This window comes from Nicotiana sylvestris, chromosome 12 (genome assembly GCF_000393655.2).
Source record: "Nicotiana sylvestris chromosome 12, ASM39365v2, whole genome shotgun sequence".
Classification (NCBI taxonomy): Eukaryota; Viridiplantae; Streptophyta; class Magnoliopsida; order Solanales; family Solanaceae; genus Nicotiana; species Nicotiana sylvestris.
This window is the reverse complement of record NC_091068.1, coordinates 91,451,132-91,472,024: the sequence shown is the minus strand read 5'-3', so window position 1 is coordinate 91,472,024 and position 20,893 is coordinate 91,451,132. Positions and strand designations below refer to the sequence as shown.

General features: G+C 36.5%; 3 protein-coding genes across 3 annotated transcripts; 1 reads left to right on the top strand and 2 right to left on the bottom strand.

Annotated features, from left to right (window-relative positions):
- The first annotated feature begins 5,352 nt into the window (after positions 1–5,352).
- LOC138883366 (uncharacterized) lies at positions 5,353–6,018 on the top strand. The gene is made up of 2 exons (XM_070164048.1): positions 5,353–5,583; positions 5,692–6,018. Exons 1-2 carry the CDS (start codon positions 5,353–5,355, stop codon positions 6,016–6,018), a joined length of 558 nt encoding a protein of 185 aa, XP_070020149.1.
- A 1,403-nt stretch (positions 6,019–7,421) lies between these two features.
- Positions 7,422–8,502, bottom strand: LOC138883365 (uncharacterized). The gene is made up of 3 exons (XM_070164047.1): positions 8,338–8,502; positions 7,884–8,264; positions 7,422–7,637 (listed from the first exon to the last, which is right to left on the bottom strand). Exons 1-3 carry the CDS (start codon positions 8,500–8,502, stop codon positions 7,422–7,424), a joined length of 762 nt encoding a protein of 253 aa, XP_070020148.1.
- Positions 8,503–11,238: 2,736 nt separating this feature from the next.
- On the bottom strand, positions 11,239–18,398 carry LOC104214383 (IAA-amino acid hydrolase ILR1-like 6). The gene is made up of 5 exons (XM_009764042.2): positions 17,789–18,398; positions 16,985–17,110; positions 13,164–13,478; positions 12,565–12,693; positions 11,239–11,921 (listed from the first exon to the last, which is right to left on the bottom strand). Exons 1-5 carry the CDS (start codon positions 18,302–18,304, stop codon positions 11,553–11,555), a joined length of 1,455 nt encoding a protein of 484 aa, XP_009762344.1. The 5' UTR covers positions 18,305–18,398; the 3' UTR covers positions 11,239–11,552.
- Positions 18,399–20,893: the final 2,495 nt, after the last annotated feature.

Below are 20,893 nucleotides of genomic sequence, written 5' to 3'. Positions count from 1 at the left end.
CCCATTAGGGGGGAGAGGGGGGGAGCGCTTGTATTGGGAAAAATTGAATTTATATATGTTGAGACACGTGGACTGGTCAAATAGTCAAAGAATTATAATTAGTCAAGAGTCACGGGCAGCAATAGAAACGAGCAAAGGCAAAGGAAGAGGCACGGGAGGACATTTGAAGGATTCAGCGCTCGTACCTATTTAGATTATTTATCAAAAGGAACGGATCTGACCATAATAAAGAGCGCAGATACGGAATTCGATAGGCATTAAATACCGGATACGTTAGAGAATTTGTATTGATTATAATGATTGTGTAACGTAGCATTTAATATCTTTAATTATTCATAATAGCCTCATTATGATTTGAAGGAAACGCATACCTTCAAGACACCTATAGAAGGGAGGTATCTAGTCACTTGTAAAGAGAGACACAATTGAAATATACTCTGATTCACTTGTTTTTCTCCTAATTACATTCTGGTTACTCCAAATTATTCTCTTTTACATATTCTTTTGATTATCAGTAACCCGCGTTCTTTTAAATTCTAGATTTGACTAAAATTCTATTTTTTGGTTAAATAAATTGGTTCTGTTACCGGGAATCTGATAATCTAATTTCTATTCACTTGACCTTACTTGTTACATCAATCATGTCGAATAACAATGACAACACCCCAGGAAACCAAGAGAACCAACAAAGTCAGGGAGGCCCACAGAACATTAACATTCAGGTTCCTACTCCGCAGGACTCTCCACGGCAATGTCGTGAGGGTACTCCCGATGGATCTCAAATAAACGAGTATGCTCAATTTGAAAATGCTGAAGTTGTTGATGAAGCTCTGCAGAAGTTAATTACTGCTCAGGTCAACAAAGCTGTTGAAGCGTTTGTTAACCAGTTACCTATTACAATACCCACACCTTTTCCAAATAATAACATTATAGAAAACCCTCGTTCCGGGCTTGTTAACTCAGGCAGCGGTGGAACCCCAGTAAATCGCAGGAGAGAGAACTAGGTAATGTAATTAATTCTGATTTACAAAATTTAGTACTAACCTTGCAGAAACAGCTCAAGGAGCAAAGTGAACGCATAGAGCAGATACCCGAGGTGCCGCCCATAATCAAAGGGGTAGACATGGACAGATATTCGCAATAACCCTGGAAGCCGAGTGCTGCCCCACTCCTAATTCCAAAAAAGTTCAAAATGCCTGATATGCCAAAGTATGATGGAACTACAGACCCACGGGACCACGTGACTGCATTCACAACGGGCGTAAAAGGCAACGATTTGACTAAGTAGGAGATTGAGTCGGTATTAGTCAAGAAATTTGGTGAAACACTCACCAAAGGAGCACTAACGTGGTATTCCCTTTTACCTAAAAATTCTATAAATTCTTTTGCTGAGCTTGCAGATTCTTTCATCAAAGCGCACTCGGGAGCCCAAAAAGTGGAAAACGAATGGAGGATATTTTCAAAATTAAGCAAGGAGATTCAGAATTGCTTAGAGAAATCGTGGACAGATTTCAATGCGAAAGAATGACATTGCCGCGTGTACCTGATAACTGGGCAGCTATAGCTTTCACAAGCAATTTGAATGAAAAAAGCTCGGAAGCTACGAGGAGACTAAAGGAAAGCCTTCGAGAATTTCCAGCTACAACGTGGAACGATGTTTATAACAGGTATAGCACGAAGTTGAGGATTGAGGAAGATATTGTTCCCCGATCTCAAAAAGAAGAAAGTATACATTCAAGACATGCAGAAAATGAAAAAAGATCTGGTAAAAATAGGTACGAGCCTTATATGGGACCTGCGGGGAAAGACTCACGGTCAAAACAGGATAATCAAAGGCACGATCATAGATCAAGAAACAGAGAATCATGTTCTTCATCAAGATCTAGGAATGAGCGAAACAACTATGAGTCACGGGATGATGATAGAAATTTAAAAGCGAGATTTGGAGGTTACAACTTCAATGTCAGCACCTCTGAGCTCGTAGCTATTTTGAAAAGCATGGGAGATAAGGTTCGATGGCCAAAGGAAATGAGATCGAATCCAAACAGGCGCAACCCTGACCATTGGTGCGAGTTCCATAATGATCACGGGCATAAAACAGCAGATTGCAGATTTTTACAAAGTGAAGTTGATCATTTATTAAAACAAGGATATCTTATAGAGTTGTTCAGCGAGAAAGTCAAGCAAGCTTACATGAAGAACAGGCAGGAGCCTCCAAAGCCACCTTCTCCCAAAAGAACTGTTAACGTTATAAGTGGGGGTGAAGACATTAATGGTGTGTCATATATTGCGGCTAACAAAACTTCCAAAATAACTATTACCCAAGGGAAACGGGTGCAACATGTTCTAGAAGAAGGCAATATTACATTCAATGATGCAGATACAGATGGTGTATTAATCCCTCATAACGATGCACTGGTAATATCTTTAATTGTGCACGATACTAATGTGAAACGAGTTTTGATTGATCCAGGTAGTTTCGTGAACATTATTTTGCTAAGAGTGCTGCGTGAGATGCAAGCTGAAGATGGAGTAATACCAAAGGCGCATACTCTATCTGGATTCGATAATTCCAGTGTCGTCACAAAAGGAGAAGTAACACTCACCACTTTTGCTGAAGGGATCGTCAAAGATACAAAGTTCCAGGTAGTAGACATGGAGATGGCTTACAACATGATTCTGGGGAGACCATGGATCTATGAAATGGATGTTGTTCCTTCAACCTTGCATCAAGTTATCAAATTCCCATCGCCATGGGGAATTTGTCCAATTCGCAGAGATCAACATACATCCAGGGCTATTAACTCCGTTGCAGATACAAGCACGAGAAGTGAAGGCAAATAGCAATCACAGAAGGCAGTTGAGGACACCACAACACAGACCTCAACTGAACAAGTGCGAACAAATCTAGACTCAAAGCCTGGTACCATTCAAGAACCAGAAAAGAATGAAGATATCAAAACAACGATAGAGGAATTAGAACCTGTCGTGTTGTTTGCTCAGTGGCTTGATAAAAAAGTCTATGTCGGGGCTAATCTTGACCAAGGAATGAAATGTAAGTTAATCGAATTTTTGAAAACTAACATGGACTGCTTCGCTTGGTCCCACTCCGACGTGACAGGAATACCACCGGAGGTGATGACTCATAAGCTAAATGAAGATCTGTCATATCCTCTTGTGAAGCAAAAGAAAAGAAAGCAGGGAACTTTCAAGAATCAGGTGATTCAAGTAGAAGCCCACAAATTGCTAAAAATTGGTTCCATTCGAGAGGTAAAGTATCCTAACTGGTTAGCTAATACTGTGTGGTTCCAAAGAAAAATGGTAAGTGGCGGGTTTGTGTAGATTATACAGATCTTAACAAAGCCTGCCCTAAAGATTCTTTTCCACTACCACACATAGATCAATTGATTGATGCACTTGCAGGTCATGAATTGTTAAGTTTTTTAGATGCATATTCCAGGATATAATCAGATTAAAATGGATCCGGCAGATGAAGAAAAAACTTCATTCATAACAGACATGGGGACTTATTGTTATAAAGTAATGCCCTTTGGTCTAAAGAATGCAGGTGCAACGTACCAGAGGTTAGTTACCAAAATATTTCAGGAATATTTAGGAAAGACAATGGAGGTATATATAGATTATATGCTTGTTAAAACTCAGCACTCAAAAAATCACATATCACACTTGTCTGACACATTTTCAATTTTGCGTAAATATAATATGAAGTTAAATCCCGAAAAATGTGCATTTGGCATTGTATCAGGCAAGTTTTTGGGTTTTCTTGTTTCTAACCATGGAATTGAAGTAAATACTGCATAGATTAAAGCCATTGAAGAAATCCCTGACATACTTTCAAACAAGAAAGAAGTTCAAAGATTAATAGGGAGAATTACGACCTTGGGAAGATTCATCTCTAAATCATTAGAGAAGTGTTTTAAATTCTTCTCAGCTCTTAAAAAGCAGGATCATTTTGAATGGAATGAGGAATGTCAACAAGCACTCAGAAATTTGAAAACGTACTTATCAAATCCGCCTCTGTTGGCAAAACCAAAGGCTGGGGAAAAGCTACTCCTATACCTTGCTATTTCGGAGGTGGCGGTAAATGCTGTTCTGGTCCGAGAAGAGCAAGGTAAACAATCACCTATCTATTACATAAGTAAATCTTTGTTAGATGCAGAAACGAGGTATCCTCAGTTAGAAAAACTTGCACTCGCGTTAATCATGGCATCCAGGAAGTTAAGACCTTACTTTCAATGTCGTCCTATTGTTGTGGTAACTACCTACACTTTACGTAACATACTACATAAGAATGAGCTATCAGGTAGGTTAGCTAAGTGGGCAATAGAGTTAAGTGAATACGAAATTGCATACCAACCTAGAACTGTTATAAAATCGCAAGTATTAGCTGATTCCGTGGCTGATTTTAGTCAGGGAATACAGTTAGAAGCAGAAAAAGAATTACAGGTGTTCAATGGAGCCAACCCAGGAACTTGGACTTTATTCACTGATGGCTCATCTAACGTGAGAGGAGCAGGTTTGGGGATAGTATTGGTACCACCTACGGGTGAAACCATTCAGCAAGCTATTAAATGTCATTCCATAACTAACAATGAGGCAAAATATGAGGCTATGATTGTAGGTTTAGAACTGGCACGGGAACTTGGCATAAATCAGATTATAATCAAGAGTGATTCACAACTCGTAGTTATTCAAATGCTGGGGACTTATACAGCCAGGGAAGCAAGGATGCAGTAGTATTTAGAAAAGGTACGGGAATTGGTAAAACAATTTCAAGATTGGAAGATTAGACAAATACCCAAGGACGAAAATCTTGAAGCAAACGCCCTAGCTAATCTCGCATCTGCGGCTGGCGTGGAAAATGATGCAAATGCCTCAATGATACATTTATTTCATTCAGTTCTCGATCCTGATGCGAATAAGGTAAATTTTAATAACTTAACCTGGGATTGGAGGAATGAAATTGTTGCTTTTTTGCAGTATGGAACCGTCCTTGATGACAAGAAAAAGGCCTATGCGCTTCGAAGGCAGGCCGCCCGGTACTGCTTAAAACAAGGCAATCTATATCGTAAAATGTTTGGTGGACCCTTAGCAAGATGCCTTGGACCTTCGCAAACAGAGTATGTAATGAGAGAAATACATGAGGGTCATTACGGGAATCACGCGGGTGGAAGATCACTAGTAAGAACCCTAAATCTAAAACTGTCAAAAGAAATTGAACATGATTGTTGCAACTGTTCATTCCTGAATTTCACAATCATAGATGTCGTCACACGAGAATAAGTGGAGGACTTATTAAAGGCAATTAGGGCAGGTTATTACTGGCCTAAAATGGAAGAGGCGGCAGAAAGTTTCATAGCCAAATGTGATAAATGTCAAAGGTACGGTAACAATATGCATAGACCTGCGGAATTATTATATCCAGTCATTTCGTCGTGGCCATTTATGAAATGGGGAATGGATATCGTAGGACCATTACCGCAAGCAAAAGGACAGGTAAAATTTTTGCTTGTTCTCACTGATTACTTTAATAAATGGGTAGAGGCAGGCGCATTCAAACAGGTGCGAGAAAAGGAAGTCAGAGACTTTATTTGGCAGAATATCATATGTCAATTCGGCGTACCAAAGGAGATCGTATGTGATAATGGTCCTTAGTTTATTGGAGCTCAGATCACGGAATTTTTTCAAAGCTGGAAAATTAAAAGGATTACGTCAACATCCTACCATCCGGTGGGTAATGGGCAGGCAGAATCAATGAACAAAGTCATTATCAACAACTTAAAGAAACAGCTAGAGGAATCAAAAGGAAACTGGCCTGAAATATTACCTGGAGTTTTATGGGCTTATCGCACAATTGCAAAAACAAGTACAGGTGAAACATTGTTTTCATTGGTTTATGGAGCTGAGGCTTTAATTCTATATGAGATAGGGGAACCAAGTACACGGTTCACACAGGCGACACAAGAGTCTATGACGAGGAGATGCGGGTCAATCTAGATTTATTCGAGGGGCGGAGAGAAGCTGCTTTAATAAGAATGGCAGCACAGAAGCAAGTCATAGAACGATACTACAATAGAAAAGCACACCTCAGGTTCTTCAAAATTGGGGACTTCGTGCTTAAAAAGGTTTTTCAGTCTACAAAGGTAGCTAACACAGGGAAATTAAGTCCAACATGGGAAGGACGGTACAGAGTGCGTGATGTTGCAGGAAAAGGAGCATATGAGCTGGAGACAATGGATGACAAGATACTACCTTCGCATTGGAATGCTGTTCATTTAAAGAGATACTATTTCTAAAGAAAATCCACGGTCAGGTATAACCATTTTAAATCTCATTTTTGAATTGTTAAGATTTTACTAACGATTTTAGATGATAGGTAAAACGCTAACCCATACTAAATGATGAGTCACGACCTGCAAGGCACATGGAGTAACCTAAAATTCCTGGCCTAGGGTTACAATTATTCTGATAGAAATACAAACGGGTTATGCAGTCTTCATCTATAATCGTCCCTTCGAGTCTCGTATGTTTTTCCTTTTCAGAGAAAGGACCAAATGTGAGAAACTATCAAGTGCTCGAGGCTTCATACTTCAACACTCAAATACTTGGGGGACTACATAATATACACGGACATGTGTATAAAGAAGGCAAAGAAGATTAAGGAAAAATCAAGCCTGAAAGAGTCAAGTCAAGTGCATAGTAAAAGTCATAAAGCCATGAGCTAAAGCCAGTCAAGTGTAGAGTAAAAGTCATAAAGCCACGAGCTAAGGCCAAAGAAAAACCTCACTAGGGATAAAGGTTTTGTACTAAAACGGGTTATAAGGAAAAACCCCGTGTCTATTATTTATTGTTTTTTTTAAATCTGTTACAAGAAAAACAGTTACGAGAAAGTTATGGATGTAATTCAAATACATGTAAAGTTTTATTCGGAACTAGACAAGGTTCAAAAATAAAAACTTGTCCAAGTTATTTCAGAAAAACATGTGTATTCCTGTTTCTTTTGTCGTATGATAATACCATTATGAAGTTGAGACGTCTTCTTCATTAAATATTGGAATATAAAAGGGCCCTCTTTTATAAAACTCATGTTTAAATTAATCATGAGGTTAAAAGAAGCATTTTTCAGAAAACAAAAATGCAAATTATTCTGTAAGTCCTTAAAAATAAAGGCGAGAATAAAGCAAGCAGAAGTTTAAGATAAAAAACTTCTTAATATGTAAAAAAAAGCATCTAAGACTAAGTTCCAACTTAGTCATCAAACTACGAAATTGTTTAGATTACCCCATTAAAAGACTTGGGGACTGACGTTCCTAAAATCAACCCTCAAATGAAGTTAAGGGTTTGATTACTATCTTCCAAAGTCAAAACAAAAATAAAATCATTTGAATGATTAAAACTGGTCACTGAGAAGTTTGTGGTATTGAGGCAGGAACATCGATAGCAACAGGCTCAATTTGGGCAGGTGCATCAGCAGGCGCGGCTTCAACTTGACTTGCAGCAACGGGCTCGATCGGGTTTGAAATAGTCATGACACCCGTATCAGCTTCAACATTCATAAAAGCTTCAGCCACGGGAACTTCATCCACAAGAGAAAGGAAGTCCTGAGTCTGTTCAACCTTTTCAATAGTTTCATTGATTTTAGCTAACTCTAACCCCAGGTTGAAGTTTTCTTGGCTAGCTTCAAGTAGGGTATCACGACGGGAATTCAAAAAAGCCCAACTTGCCTCAACAACAGATTTTTCTTCAAGGATCTCATAATCCTTTTCCCAAGCAGTGATCTCATTTTTTAGCTCTTCATTTTCAGCCAAGGCAGAGCTGTGGGAAGCTTGAAGAGAGGCGTGGGAGCATTCTAAAGCACACACCTTATCAGCAGATATTCTGAGGTCTTCTTGTGCTTGAGTCAAATTATGCACAAGCTCCCCAGAGTAAACTTCCTTTTGATTTAAAAGAGCCTTTAACTCTCTGGTCTCTTCACTAGCTTTAGATAGCTGCTCTGAAAAGGAGGACTCGAGACGCTCTTTGTCTTTCTCTGCTTGGTGTGAAGAAGCTTTTGTAACCGCCAATTCTAAAGTTAAGGCCCGTACTCGCTGCTCTAAGGTATTCTTGTTCTCTTGCAAGCTCTCTATGTCAAGCTGAGCACTCTCAAATTGCCCCTTCCAATTGGTTGCTTCCAATTGAGAGTCACGTGCTATCTTCTCTAAAGGAACAATTCTTTTCATCAACTCTGTGCCGATGAGATTAGCCTAAAAAAGAAAAGAAAAGAAATAAGAATCTCAAAGATGAAAAATTTTGCAAAGTGGGAGAGAAGGAAAATACCTTCAGAGTAGCATACACGATGTCATTCATTAAAGTCAAGGAACTATGGCTTTCCAGCTTTGCTTTTTCAATTGGGCCAATAAGAGGCTCTAGCCATATATCTGCCTGACCTGATTTTCTCAAAAGGCTATTCTCAGCAGGAATTTCAATAGTTACCCGCCTCATAGCGGCACTCTTACTTGAAGAGCCCGTTTCAGTATGATGAACTATAGGGGGGAATAGCCAAAGGAGAAGCAGGAGAAGAGGTAAGAGCAGCAGAAGAAGGAACAAAAATAGCTAGGGCCGGTAAAGAAGGAATCACAGGCACGAGTAATGAGAAAGATGATAAAGGTACTTTATCTAAAACAGGCCCAACATCTTCACGACCAAATCCACTAACAAAAAGTTGGTCGATAGACTCACGAGTGTCGTAGGGAGTGACGTCATCATCGGGAATTATTATTGGGGTTTCAACAGGTTCGGTAAAAGAAACCGAGACTTCAGCTTCGTCATCGGAAACAATGCGTCTCCTAACTCGTGGCCTCGTTACCAACGGGCTCTCATTTTCCTCTTCTTCAGAATTTTCCTCTTCAGCAGCCTTCCTTTTGGCAGAAGAGGAACCCAAGACTATTTCTCGGGCTCTCTCTAGAGAGATACGAGTTCCCGAAGGAGTACGGGTCCCCAAAGAGACACGAGAGGCTGCAACTGCTTCCGCAGTAACCCCTCGAATAGCAAATCCTGACAAAAGAAGGATAAAAGTTAAAACAATAAAGGAGAATATAGGCATAAAAAAATAAAATGTGAACTCTTACCGTGAGTCTTAACCTTCCAACCAAAGCGGTTAGAAAGTGTTTTCCAAGATCTGTCGTCCATTGGCACGATCTTCAGCAATTTATCTACCCAACCACGAAAATTGGGAACATCCCCCACAACTCCCATGGTTGCTAAAAAGAAAAACGAGGGGGGGTAAAATTAGTAAAGTTGATAAATTCGAAAGAAGAAGGTACGAGAGGGATAAAAGACCTACATGCAAAATTTCACTTCTCAGGAAAGGTGACATTATCTTCACCCACTAAACCAACAGTGGGGGCAGCAAAAAATCGGGCATACCAGCCACGATCCTTGTCATCTTCAGGGCTCACCAAAACCCTCTTACTCCTGGCCACTAGTGTAAAAACACCATTACGAAAAAGCCTAGGTGAGTAAAGATGAATCAAGTGAGGGAAAGTAAAAGGAGCTTCAGCTCTAGTGGCTAAATGCCTTAAACAGGCAACTGCCCTCCATATGATTAGGTCATTTTAACCCAAGCAGACATTGAAGAAACGGCAAAATTCGAGAATGACTGGGTCAATTGCTGGTCTAAACCCTAAAGTAAAAGGGTTAGTGTAAACAAAAGAGAACCCCGTTAAATAGGAAGTAATTCTCTTATTCGGATTAGGGATAATAATGGGAAAATCATTACTCCAATGGCAGTCCTTACGAACCACAAGAGTCAAAACCTCTATAATTTGAGTAGGGTAAGTATCGACACGATCTAATGCGGAAACTTGGTTTCTAAGAGATTCCCTGTCATGGTAAAAAGAAAATTCTGAAGGAACTATCTCATCTACTAACGGTTCGCGTAAAGGTTCAGAATGGTCTTTACCCCTAGAAGAAGATTTTTGAGAAAGGGAACCTCTGGTTCTAGAGGAAGGACCAGAACTAAAACAAGGCATAGACGAACCACCTCCTCGAGTAGATCCTAAACTACGAAGTCTACCTCCCTTTTATGCCTAACAGGGGCATTAGGGAAGGAATCAGTAATGGAAACTCTCTCAGGGTTAGGGCTTGGAGAAGACATATCGAAGAGGAATGGTCTAAGGAAGAAGTCAACAAAGATTTGGAGAAATAAGTGTTCAATAAGCTTTATGTGATAAAGACAAAGGAAAAAATTATATTTATACCGATAAGCAACCGCCAAAGGTAAAAGTGCAGAGGTGGAAATACCATAATTATGATAACTGACACTTCGTTAATAGTGGCACCGTAAAAACCTTGAAAAAAGGCTGCAAAAACTGCAGAGCCAATGGAAAATCGACACGTGCATGAAGTATTAAATGGAAGTGACAATTGAAGCGTCAGTTTTGTCATAGCATTAATGGTGACAAAAATTCTCGTTTTAATGAAATCCACTTCCCAAATATTCAATTGATGAATAAATGGAAAGTGGGGAGACTATCTGTATTGGGAAAAATTGAATTTATATATGTTGAGACACGTGGACTGGTCAAATAGTCAAAGAATTATAATTAGTCAAGAGTCACGGGCAGCAATAGAAACGAGCAAAGGCAAAGGAAGAGGCACGGGAGGACATTTGAAGGATTCAGCGCTCGTACCTATTTAGATCATTTATCAAAAGGAACGGATCTGACCATAATAAAGAGCGCAGATACGGAATTCGATAGGCATTAAATACCGGATACGTTAGAGAATTTGTATTGATTACAATAATTGTGAAACGTAGCATTTAATGTCTTTAATTATTCATAATAGCCTTATTATGATTTGAAGGAAACGCATACCTTCAAGACACCTATAAAAGAGAGGTATCTAGTCACCTGTAAAGAGAGACACAATTGAAATATACTCTGATTCACTTGTTTTTCTCCTGATTACATTCTGGTTACTCCAAATTATTCTCTTTTACATATTCTTTTGATTATCAGTAACTCGCGTTCTTCTAAATTCTAGCTTTGACTAAAATTCTATTTTTTGGTTAAACAACGCTCCCTACCAAAGATTTTTCCATACCCAGGGCTCGAACCCGAGACCTCTGGTTAAGGGAAGAGCAGTCATATCTACTGCACCACATCCTTTGGTGGTCATTGGCACGTTTGGCAGAGCTTTTCCCTTCTGTTTTTAAGTTTTAGTTTTGACACATGATGACATGAATCCCCTCAATTTCTTAATAGTATGTACTTATACAACATAACTGTTAAAGTTACAGTGTAATAGTTGCAACTTCATCATACATTTACGTACAGAGCTCACATTCTAGCAAAGACCAACCTCATGAAAAAACATTAAGAAAAAAAATAGTACAACCATTCTAGATGGGACTCTTAATAGTTAACCATAACATAGGTTGGCATGCTAGGTAGAAGTCGACGAAAAAAGGGTGACAAAAAAATAAAAGAAACAGAAGAAGAATTGCATACAACAAAATTGCTATTTCACTTCAAAATGAAGTTTAACTATCAAGATCCATACTCATAAAGGTATCTTTCCGCAATTGCAGCATGAGTTGCTGCACCAATAGGTAATACATCTTCATCAATCATGAAATGTGGGGAGTGTCCTGTATGATATGATCCTAATGTCTCATTCCTTATACCTATATAGAAGAATGCTGCAGGTATCACTTCAGAATAGAAGGAGAAGTCCTCGGCTCCCATTATCGGTGGAACAACCTTAAAGTTCGCTGGACCAACCAAATCACCGGCGACCTTCTTCACGTGTTCGTACATTCTGTCATCGTTCACAGTCGGAGGATAGATTGTGTCCTTGTCTTCGAAAAAATCCACTGTTGCACTGCATCTGAACACACTAGCTTGTTCTTCGAATACCTGTTGTTAAAAGTCATGAGGAAATTAGTACAATTACTTGTGTCGCTCTTTCCTTACTAGTACGTTTAAAAAGGAATATAATTTATATATTTATGAACAATTTAACTTTATTTTTCATTTATCCTTAACAGTATGGCTTTTATAGTCATAGAAATTTGAACACAAGGTCCAATTTTTTTTTCTTTCTTAGACGTTTCAAACTCTGGCACATAAAACGAAGCAAATGGAGTAATACAAAGTATACCTAGTTGTAGGACCAAGGAATATTTTAGCACGTTTTTGTTATGTTTTCTTGTTCTACTGTAAAGGATTAGATCTTTTACAGAATTTGTGAAAGGACTTGTCCTCCTACCATATGGTGCAGTATCCACATCTAGGAGTGGGTGATTTTATTTTTGCAATAGTAAAAGCTTTTGGGCTAATTCACGAATCTATAATAGACCACTTGGTGTGTAATTCGTCACAAATCTTGGCATTTTTTGTGGACATGACCAACATTGGGTCCTATGATATTGGCTAAAACAGAGTTATCTCTGTGACACTGCAAGATGAAGGATGTCCTGAGTCATGATTGAGCTGAAACTTTTTGACGTATGACTAAGACCAATAATTTTTGAAGAATGTCAGTCACAATATATCTAACCTCTCTTATTCTTTTAAGAAGCTGATAAAAGTTGGTGCTGGAGAAAGCCCTGAAAGTTCCACTGAGAGTAACTGCATCTGGTATCACATCAAGCTTATCTCCGGCATTGAACGATGTCACCGAGACCACCTAAAATGAATTCACAAAACACAGAATGTGAACACAAAATCAGTTCTTGAAGATGTCACAATTTTGTTTATAATAGTGATGTGTTGGCCATTTTACGCGCCCCTCGACTATTCTACTATATACCTATTATTTCCAAATAGTACAGACACCCGATTACTTTTAATTTGCCCATCAAAACTTAGCCAGATAAGAAGAAAATCATCCAACGCTCTTTTTGTTTCTGATGAGATTTGAACCGTGGTATCCTAGAAATTTCACCCACTTTTATAGCGTTGGGTGCTGCGACTATTGTCTTTCTCTTATCCTCAAAACGCTATATAATTTGTTTTCATCATTCTCGATCTAGATGTGCATAGTTACCCGGTGTCTGATAAGACAGTCGAGATGCACGCAAGTTAGTCGGGACAGCACCCACATGAAAACAATCAAACAGAATGTAAAGCTTGATGATTACAAGTTAAGTAGCCCACCTGAGAATCCAAGGGATTGGACTCACGAGAAACAATACTTTGCAAGCTGATAACAGCAGCAGAGGCAGCAAGTACAGGATCAATAGAGTGGTGGGGATTGCTTGCTTGGCCTGTCTTACCACTAATGACAGCTCTAAAAAAGCCACATCCAGCAAGAAGAGGACCCGGTCTTGAACCAATTACACCAGTTGGATGCTGATGTGAAACATGAACAGCAAATATAGCCTCTACATTTTCTAAAGCTCCATTTTTTATCATCCTTTTTGCTCCATTCCCTTTTTCCTCTGCTGGCTGAAATATTAGAATCACTGTCCCCTGGTAAACATCAATAGATTAATTAATTCAAGGACAACAGCAGCTCTTAGAAGAGGGGATTGCTATTAAGCACAGTATTATTTTGTTGTTTGTCCCACATCACATGTTGTAATTGATTATACAAGTAGTCAACTTGACAATTGGAAAAAAATGATTGTCTTTTCTCTTTTATTCCTTTTCAGAATTTATGTTACTCTTATGCTTTTATTAATGCACTCAAGGATGTACAATCAATGAAGTGAAATATTAGGTTCAAATTCCAGCAGAAACAAAATAAGCTAAATGAATTTCTTCTCATTTGTCAAAGTTTTGGTGGGCTTTATTTCCCGATGCATGCATGTATTAGTGGTAAATAACAAATATTTCTATGAAATAGTTGAAATATACGCAAGTTGGTTCAAATACTATCAGAATTAAATAAATTACTCCCTCCGTTTCAAATTAGATGAAGTACTATTCTTTTTAGTTTGTTCCAAAATATATAACACAATTCTAAATTTCGAAATAATTCAACTTTAAACTCATCATTTTATCCACTTACCCTTAATGAGAAGTTTTTATAACCACATAAATATCATGGCCTCACAAAGCTTTTACCCCTTAAGCTTTTAAGACTACAAGTTTCAAAAGTTTTTTTTTTCCTTAAACTTTGTGCCGAATCAAAGTACCTCATCTAAATTGAAACGGAGGGAGTAGTTAATAACAACAACAACCTAGCAGAATCCCACTAGTGAGATCTAGGGAAGATAGAATGTACGCATACATTACCCCTACCCGGAGGGATAGAGATAAATGAATTAATAAATAAACAAATAATAAAGATATTTATATTGTAAAACAGACAAGTAAGATAGATGAAAGAGGATGTTCTTTGAGTCAAAATGCCATTCAGCATAAAAATGGAACGGATTTCATATCGGAGAGATAGTGGGCATGTCTAATAGTACTATATTGGAAAGATAAAGACAAGAAAAACTCTATAAATAAAGGCACTACAAAGGTGCTTTATCTTCCCATTTATTAACCCATTTGATCCTTACAAATTACAAGACTTTTGCCTTCTTTTTTTTCCCAAGGTCCTCAAATGGTGAAAATGACTTGAAATAAATAAAAATGCACTTCATAATTCCACGGTCCCAATTAGTCCCAATAAGTTGTTGGCTGTCATCCTCACGCCTCAACAAATACTCTTATAGACAGCTTACCAAAAAGAAAAGGGAAATTTTTAAATATAAAATTTAATTTAAAATCAGAATCTCGATATAATATACATACCTCTCATACTTATATATCACACTGCAATTACCTTTTATTTGAGTTAGACTTGTAGCCTGTTTGACCAAGCTTATTTTTGGCCAAAAGTGCTTTTTTTTTTTCAAAAATATTTTTGGCCAAAGATTGAGGAGTTTGGCCAAGCTTCTAGAAGGAAAAAAAAGTGTTTTTGAGTAGAAGAGAAGCAGTTTTGGAGAAGCAGAAAAAAGTAGCTTCTCTCCAAAAAACACTTTTTTGAGAAGCAGTTTTTTAAAGTTTGGCCAAACACTAATTGCTGCTCAGAAGTGCTTTTCAAACTAATTAGCCAAACACAATCGGGATATTAAAATTGAGAAAAGCACTTTAAAAAAAAAACACTTATCAAAATAAGCTGATTTTGCAGTTTGGCCAACCGGGATATTGATTACGTAACTACCAGTCCAACTGTATGAACAAGCTGTTGGCAGGTCTCTTACTAGAGACATCATAGTAGAGTTTTTAATAATTTAATTTACATGGGACCAGTTCTCTCTCTCCTCTCTCAACTATTTTTAGTATAACAGTCATAATCATAGTACGAAGTAAAGATACCTAAGATTAATCAAATACCAACTTGTTCGTGTTTCTAAACTAATTGCCTCATAAAGGTTTAGGGAATATATATATTTGCACTTGAAAAGGCAAAGAAAACATGGGATCTTGACCCCGAGTCTTTGATGGGAGGGAAGAATAGAAGGGGAAAAAAGACGGGTTGAGACATTTTTTCATGACAATTCTCTTTTGTTTCTTTCTTAAAAACTACTCCATCCGTTTCAATTTATGTGAACATTTTTTACTAGAGCCGAAGTTTAAGAAAAATCGAAGACTTTTAGAATTTAAGGTCTCAAACAAGTCAAAAAGGGGTCCACAATATTTGTGTGATTATAAATGCTTCTCGTTAAGGATAGAGTTGTAAATTTAAGCTAAATTATTTTCAAATTTACAAAGAAATCATTCTTTTTGGAACAGACCAAAAAAAAATAGGTATACTTAAACTGAGACGGTGGGAGTAATTCTTTTCTCTCTTTTTTAAAGGACGGTTTTTTATTTCATTCCCTCGATATAATTAGGAGAGAGGAGGAGGTAGTCCTACTCCTACCCCCTTAATAAGGATTCCCAAGAAATGTATCAATCAAATATTTGATGTGAGATCTAGTTTGAGATGAAGCTAATGGACGTGACGCTGCCTTGCCACTTGACCTATTTTCCCGTGTGACTATTAATGCTAGTAATTTATAACATCTCAATTGACATTGCATGACCTCCTAAATTTTAATGAGACATGCGTCAAAATCTAATGCCCCACAGCAGGAAATGGAGAAAAATCAACTGAAGATAGAGGAGCCAAATCTGGTCCAAGTGGTTTATCTGATTTAAGCTCCTAGTATTTGTTTCATTGACACCATACATTCAAAATCTTGGAAACTCAAAATAAAGATTAAAGAAACGAACGTCAGCAAGTGAGCCCTATGGTTTCTCCGTATATTAAATCCATTATATGAATGATACAAAAAAATTCATGAAATTTTTTAAGTTTAACAATGCAAAGACCACCCAAAACCCACTTGAAATGGAGGCACAAAGCTCTAAAAGAACCATCACAAAGTAGATACTTTGCTTATGTTTTAAGTATTATAACTATAACTAATGTTGTTCGTACAAAGAGCCCTTCTCTATAAAGGTATCAAAAAACTAAATGCAGATCACTAGATTTACCATTTAGCCAAAAGGTTAAGGTGCTATCTCATTATTGCTAGTAAAATAGCCCCAGATACTCAATTACCCACGACCAATTAAAAAACAAACAATCGGAGCTCGGTGCTCCAATATTCTCCAAATGTTATGCCAAAAATCATGGAATCCACCATATGGAGAACAAAAGAATATTTTAAGGAGTCACAAATACAACGTTTTCTTTTTAGCTGTGAGTCACAAGAATAAACTTGATTTGATAGTCCACGCTTGGTTTATTATTTAGACTTAGCTCCTTTAAATAAAGTTTGGGGGAATTAATAAAGAGAATAACATTATATGACTAGAAATGAAAAGATTTTGCTTAATTTCATTTTCAAGAAAAAAAGAAAGAATAAAGAGTAATTTTCTGAATAAAAGAAATATATAAGAATAAATAAACTGAAAGTGAATATTTTAAATTCAAAATATGCCCCTAAAAATTGAGAAACATATTTCTCAATAATTGTTATTATAAAACATACCTTTAAGTTCTTCTCACGAGCCTTTAAAATTTTGGCTGCACCTATGAGCATAGCCACATGAGCGTCATGACCACAAGCGTGCATTTTGCCTGCAATTTTGCTCTTATGCTCCCATTCAACAGCTTCCTAATTTGGGATATAATAAAAATAAATGAAGATTTTCAACAATTTCAAAATTTTAACAAGACGAAGTTTGTAAGAAAATAAAATAAAAGCCATAATGGGTGTGGTCCTAATTTAGAGATAAATATTTTTCTATTTGTATTACTCTTGTAGCTTACGTCAGATATAAGTGAGACAAAAATAAACATGATATAGAGTCAAAAAAAATTATAATTATTACCAAATATAAGTGAGACACATGTTATAAAAGCACATGCGAATACAAAGATCTGACATTGTCGTCAAACATAAGTAAGACACGTATTTTAAAAGTAGATATGAGAGTAGAACTGAAGGTAAAGATTGGCACCTTTCTCAAAATAGATATGCATGTGAAACTATGTCCCACATATAAATAAAAAAAATTAGAGTAATAGATCTCCAAGCTAATAATTTCAACATTCAGTGGTTAACATCATATTTAAGGACCAGTTCTTTCATATTTTTTTCTCACTTAATTAAACTGCTAATTACTCTGTTCCAAAGTCAATTTTTTATCAGATTAACAAATAACAACAAAAAACGAGTATCAACAGTAAGAAGGCCAAAAAAAAAAAAGTTCTCTATTTTCAATTTTCTAGTAACACTAGGAAATTAGAAAATGGAAGAAAAGATAAATAAGAAAGAATTATTAAAATAAACCTGAATTGGAAGGGCATCCATATCAGCTCTGAGAGCAACAAAGGGCGGCTGGCCGGAGCCGATCATGGCTCGAATTCCGGTAGTGGCTAAAGGAAACTGAAAAGGAATCTCCATTTTCTCAAGTTCTTGACGAACAAGTTTACTAGTTTCATATTCTTCAAAAGCAAGCTCAGGGTATTCATGTATTTTTCTCCTCACAGATTTTATCCATTTCACATGCTCTTTCTTATGGGCAATTTTCAGAATCTCATCTGAACATTCTTTTGTCCAGATTGAGCAGTCCGAGGAGGTAAAAAGTTTGAGTTTTGGTGTTCTTGTTTGATTTTGAAGGACCATATTAATGGGATTTTTTAATAAAGTAGTGGATTTGAAGTATGTGAAATCATGTTGATCAGAGGAAGAGGCAGTAGGGGTTTTTGCCCCCTTTAATGGATTAGCTATCATGAAACCAAGAAATATGGCAAAAAAGATTGCTTTTTTAGAAGATATTGTAAAAAACTTCACTAAGATATCCATTTTGAAGAAAGAAAGATGGGGAGAAAATTGAGATATGAAGATTCAAGAGAGATGATAAGAAGATGAAAGTTTGTGTTTGTGAAATGACTCAATGGAGATTAGATAAAAGCAATTTAGAAGAGTGAGCATGTGCGTGTGAAAGAGAGAGTGATAGTGAGGGACACATCCGAACTCAATATTTTTGACTTTTTTTTTTGTGAATGTAAATTTTTATGTAAATACTTAAAAAAATCTCTATAAATAATTTATTTGAACGCATAATTTAATATTTTATATGCTATTATTTTTATAGATTGAACCCGTCAAAGGAAAAACCGCGAGTGAATGGGAGGTGGGGTGACTGAGAGAGGCCACAAGGGGAATAGGAACAACACGTGATGATATAAGAGAGTAAAAGGAATTTAGTGATTTGAGTCACGTGGTGGAATTGATTGCGTAAATAGCCAGAACTACAAAAGTCTAGAAATGGTGAAAAGAAAGAGGAAGGGCCCACCAATTTATCCTCTCATTAAATTCGGCTACGAGTGTGGTCTGTGGGGGGACTAGGGATAGGTATTTGGAAAAAGATGGGTGGAGGAAAATTGAAGACAGAAATATACGATAAGTATTTTTTTCCAAAATAAGTATAAACACGTGGTACGGTTTCCATGCTTCGTTTTAAAGGAAAAGGGTACACCATTAATTATTGCTGCGACGTAATGTTTCTTGTTTCGATAATTTTAGTTTTCAATTGTGAAATAAGTACTTCATTCGTTTCAGAAGGAAAGAAGATAACTCAAGTATGAAGGTCAAATAATCTAAATTTTCGATATTAATTTGAACCAATGTTTTAAAAGGCGGGGGCGTGAGGCGAGGCGTTTTACCTCTGACGAGGCGAGACGTAAGCCCTAAGACACATGGCGTAAGTCCCACGGATCTTTAAATTTTATTAATTTCAAGAATTTTAATATAGTATAAAATAAAAAATATTAATAAAAATTACATTAAAATCAAAAAATTATAATAAAAAATCTGTTTAAAATATTTATAAATTATAATTTAGCTATGAATAATATGAAAGGTATGACATATATCATAATATGCAAATTAGTTGCAATGTCGTTGCAACTCAAACAACAAAAGTAATATATTCGATGCAAAATCTTATATGTATCTCTTAAGGAGTACTGAATCTTGAAAGAATTTTGATATTATAATTTGATATTTTTTTAAATACTCCTTTTAATTAATATGCTTTCTATTTGAAAGAGAATTTATATAAAAACATATTTCATGATTTAAATATGATTCTCTAGCATAATTTATTTTTAAGTTTCAACAAGTCAATAAAGTGACACATAATTCACCATACCATACCATGATAACTAATTATTTGTAAATAGTTACTAGCTAATACTGGACTATTAAATTAATAAGTATTGTATCTCATAAACGTGAAAAAAATAATATTTGGGAAAATAATTATTAAAAAAAATTATGGACTATTATATACTAAAGACATAACAAAAGTTAATAAATAAATAATTTTAAATGAAAGATTTATTTAAAATTTATTATCATAGCAGTCTTAGTGGATAACGTGGAATAATTTTTATTTTAATTATGACATAAAATACTATTAATTTACTGATTAAGAAAAAAGTAATTTTGAATAGTCAATGATTTATTAAGAAAATTTGAGGATTTACAAGGTTCGTTACACACAATTACATAAAGTTCTATTAGGCAAGCCCAATACGCTGTGCGTTAGGCTTGTCTGGGACGTAAGCCCCGACGGCCGAGGCGTAAGTCTCACGGAACTAAACCCCACACATAAGTCCAGGGGGTTTTTACGAGTGCTCCGCTCCGGGGCGAGTTCCAATTCTGCCTTTTAAAACAGAGATTTGAACATTGATTTTCAGTATTTTTAAGTTAAATTTACAAAATTAGAAACTGGACATACTTAATATATTCTATTTTATGTGACATTTTATTCGTTATTATTTGTTAACAAATTATTTTTTTATATTTAGTGCTTTTTTTACCGTCTCTAAAATGTACTAGAAATTGAGGGGCAACTTTGACAAGGTACTATGGAGTATGCAACAATCTTGGTGACCCAAAGTAGATATTCAGGCTAAGGCTTGCCGCTCATGGTAGACTCTATATAAGGCAGGGGTGTCAATTAGGGCTGCTGATGGGGCGGTTATTTACGCTTACAGGTTCGATTTATCGGTTATCAACTTTTAAATGTATTAATTCGCTAGTTATCCGATAAGATACCGGACGGATTGGTATTGTTTTAGTTATTATCGGGCGATTATCGGACGATTTATCGGTCTATTTGAATCTACAGATGCCTATTTTGGCAACATACTGATACAATTATAAGTCTGCACATACAATGATCTGCACATTCTACAAACATACTGATACAATACTAGGCAGCAAGTTATAACCACATATTTATCTTAAAAAGACTTCAAAATTCTACTACAAATTCATTAGACAATGTTATTAGACGTGATTTTCTAGCAACAAATGCCTTGAATCTTGATCTAGAAAAACAATGGAAAAGAGAAAACATAGACGAGTTGGCTCGAGTGTCAC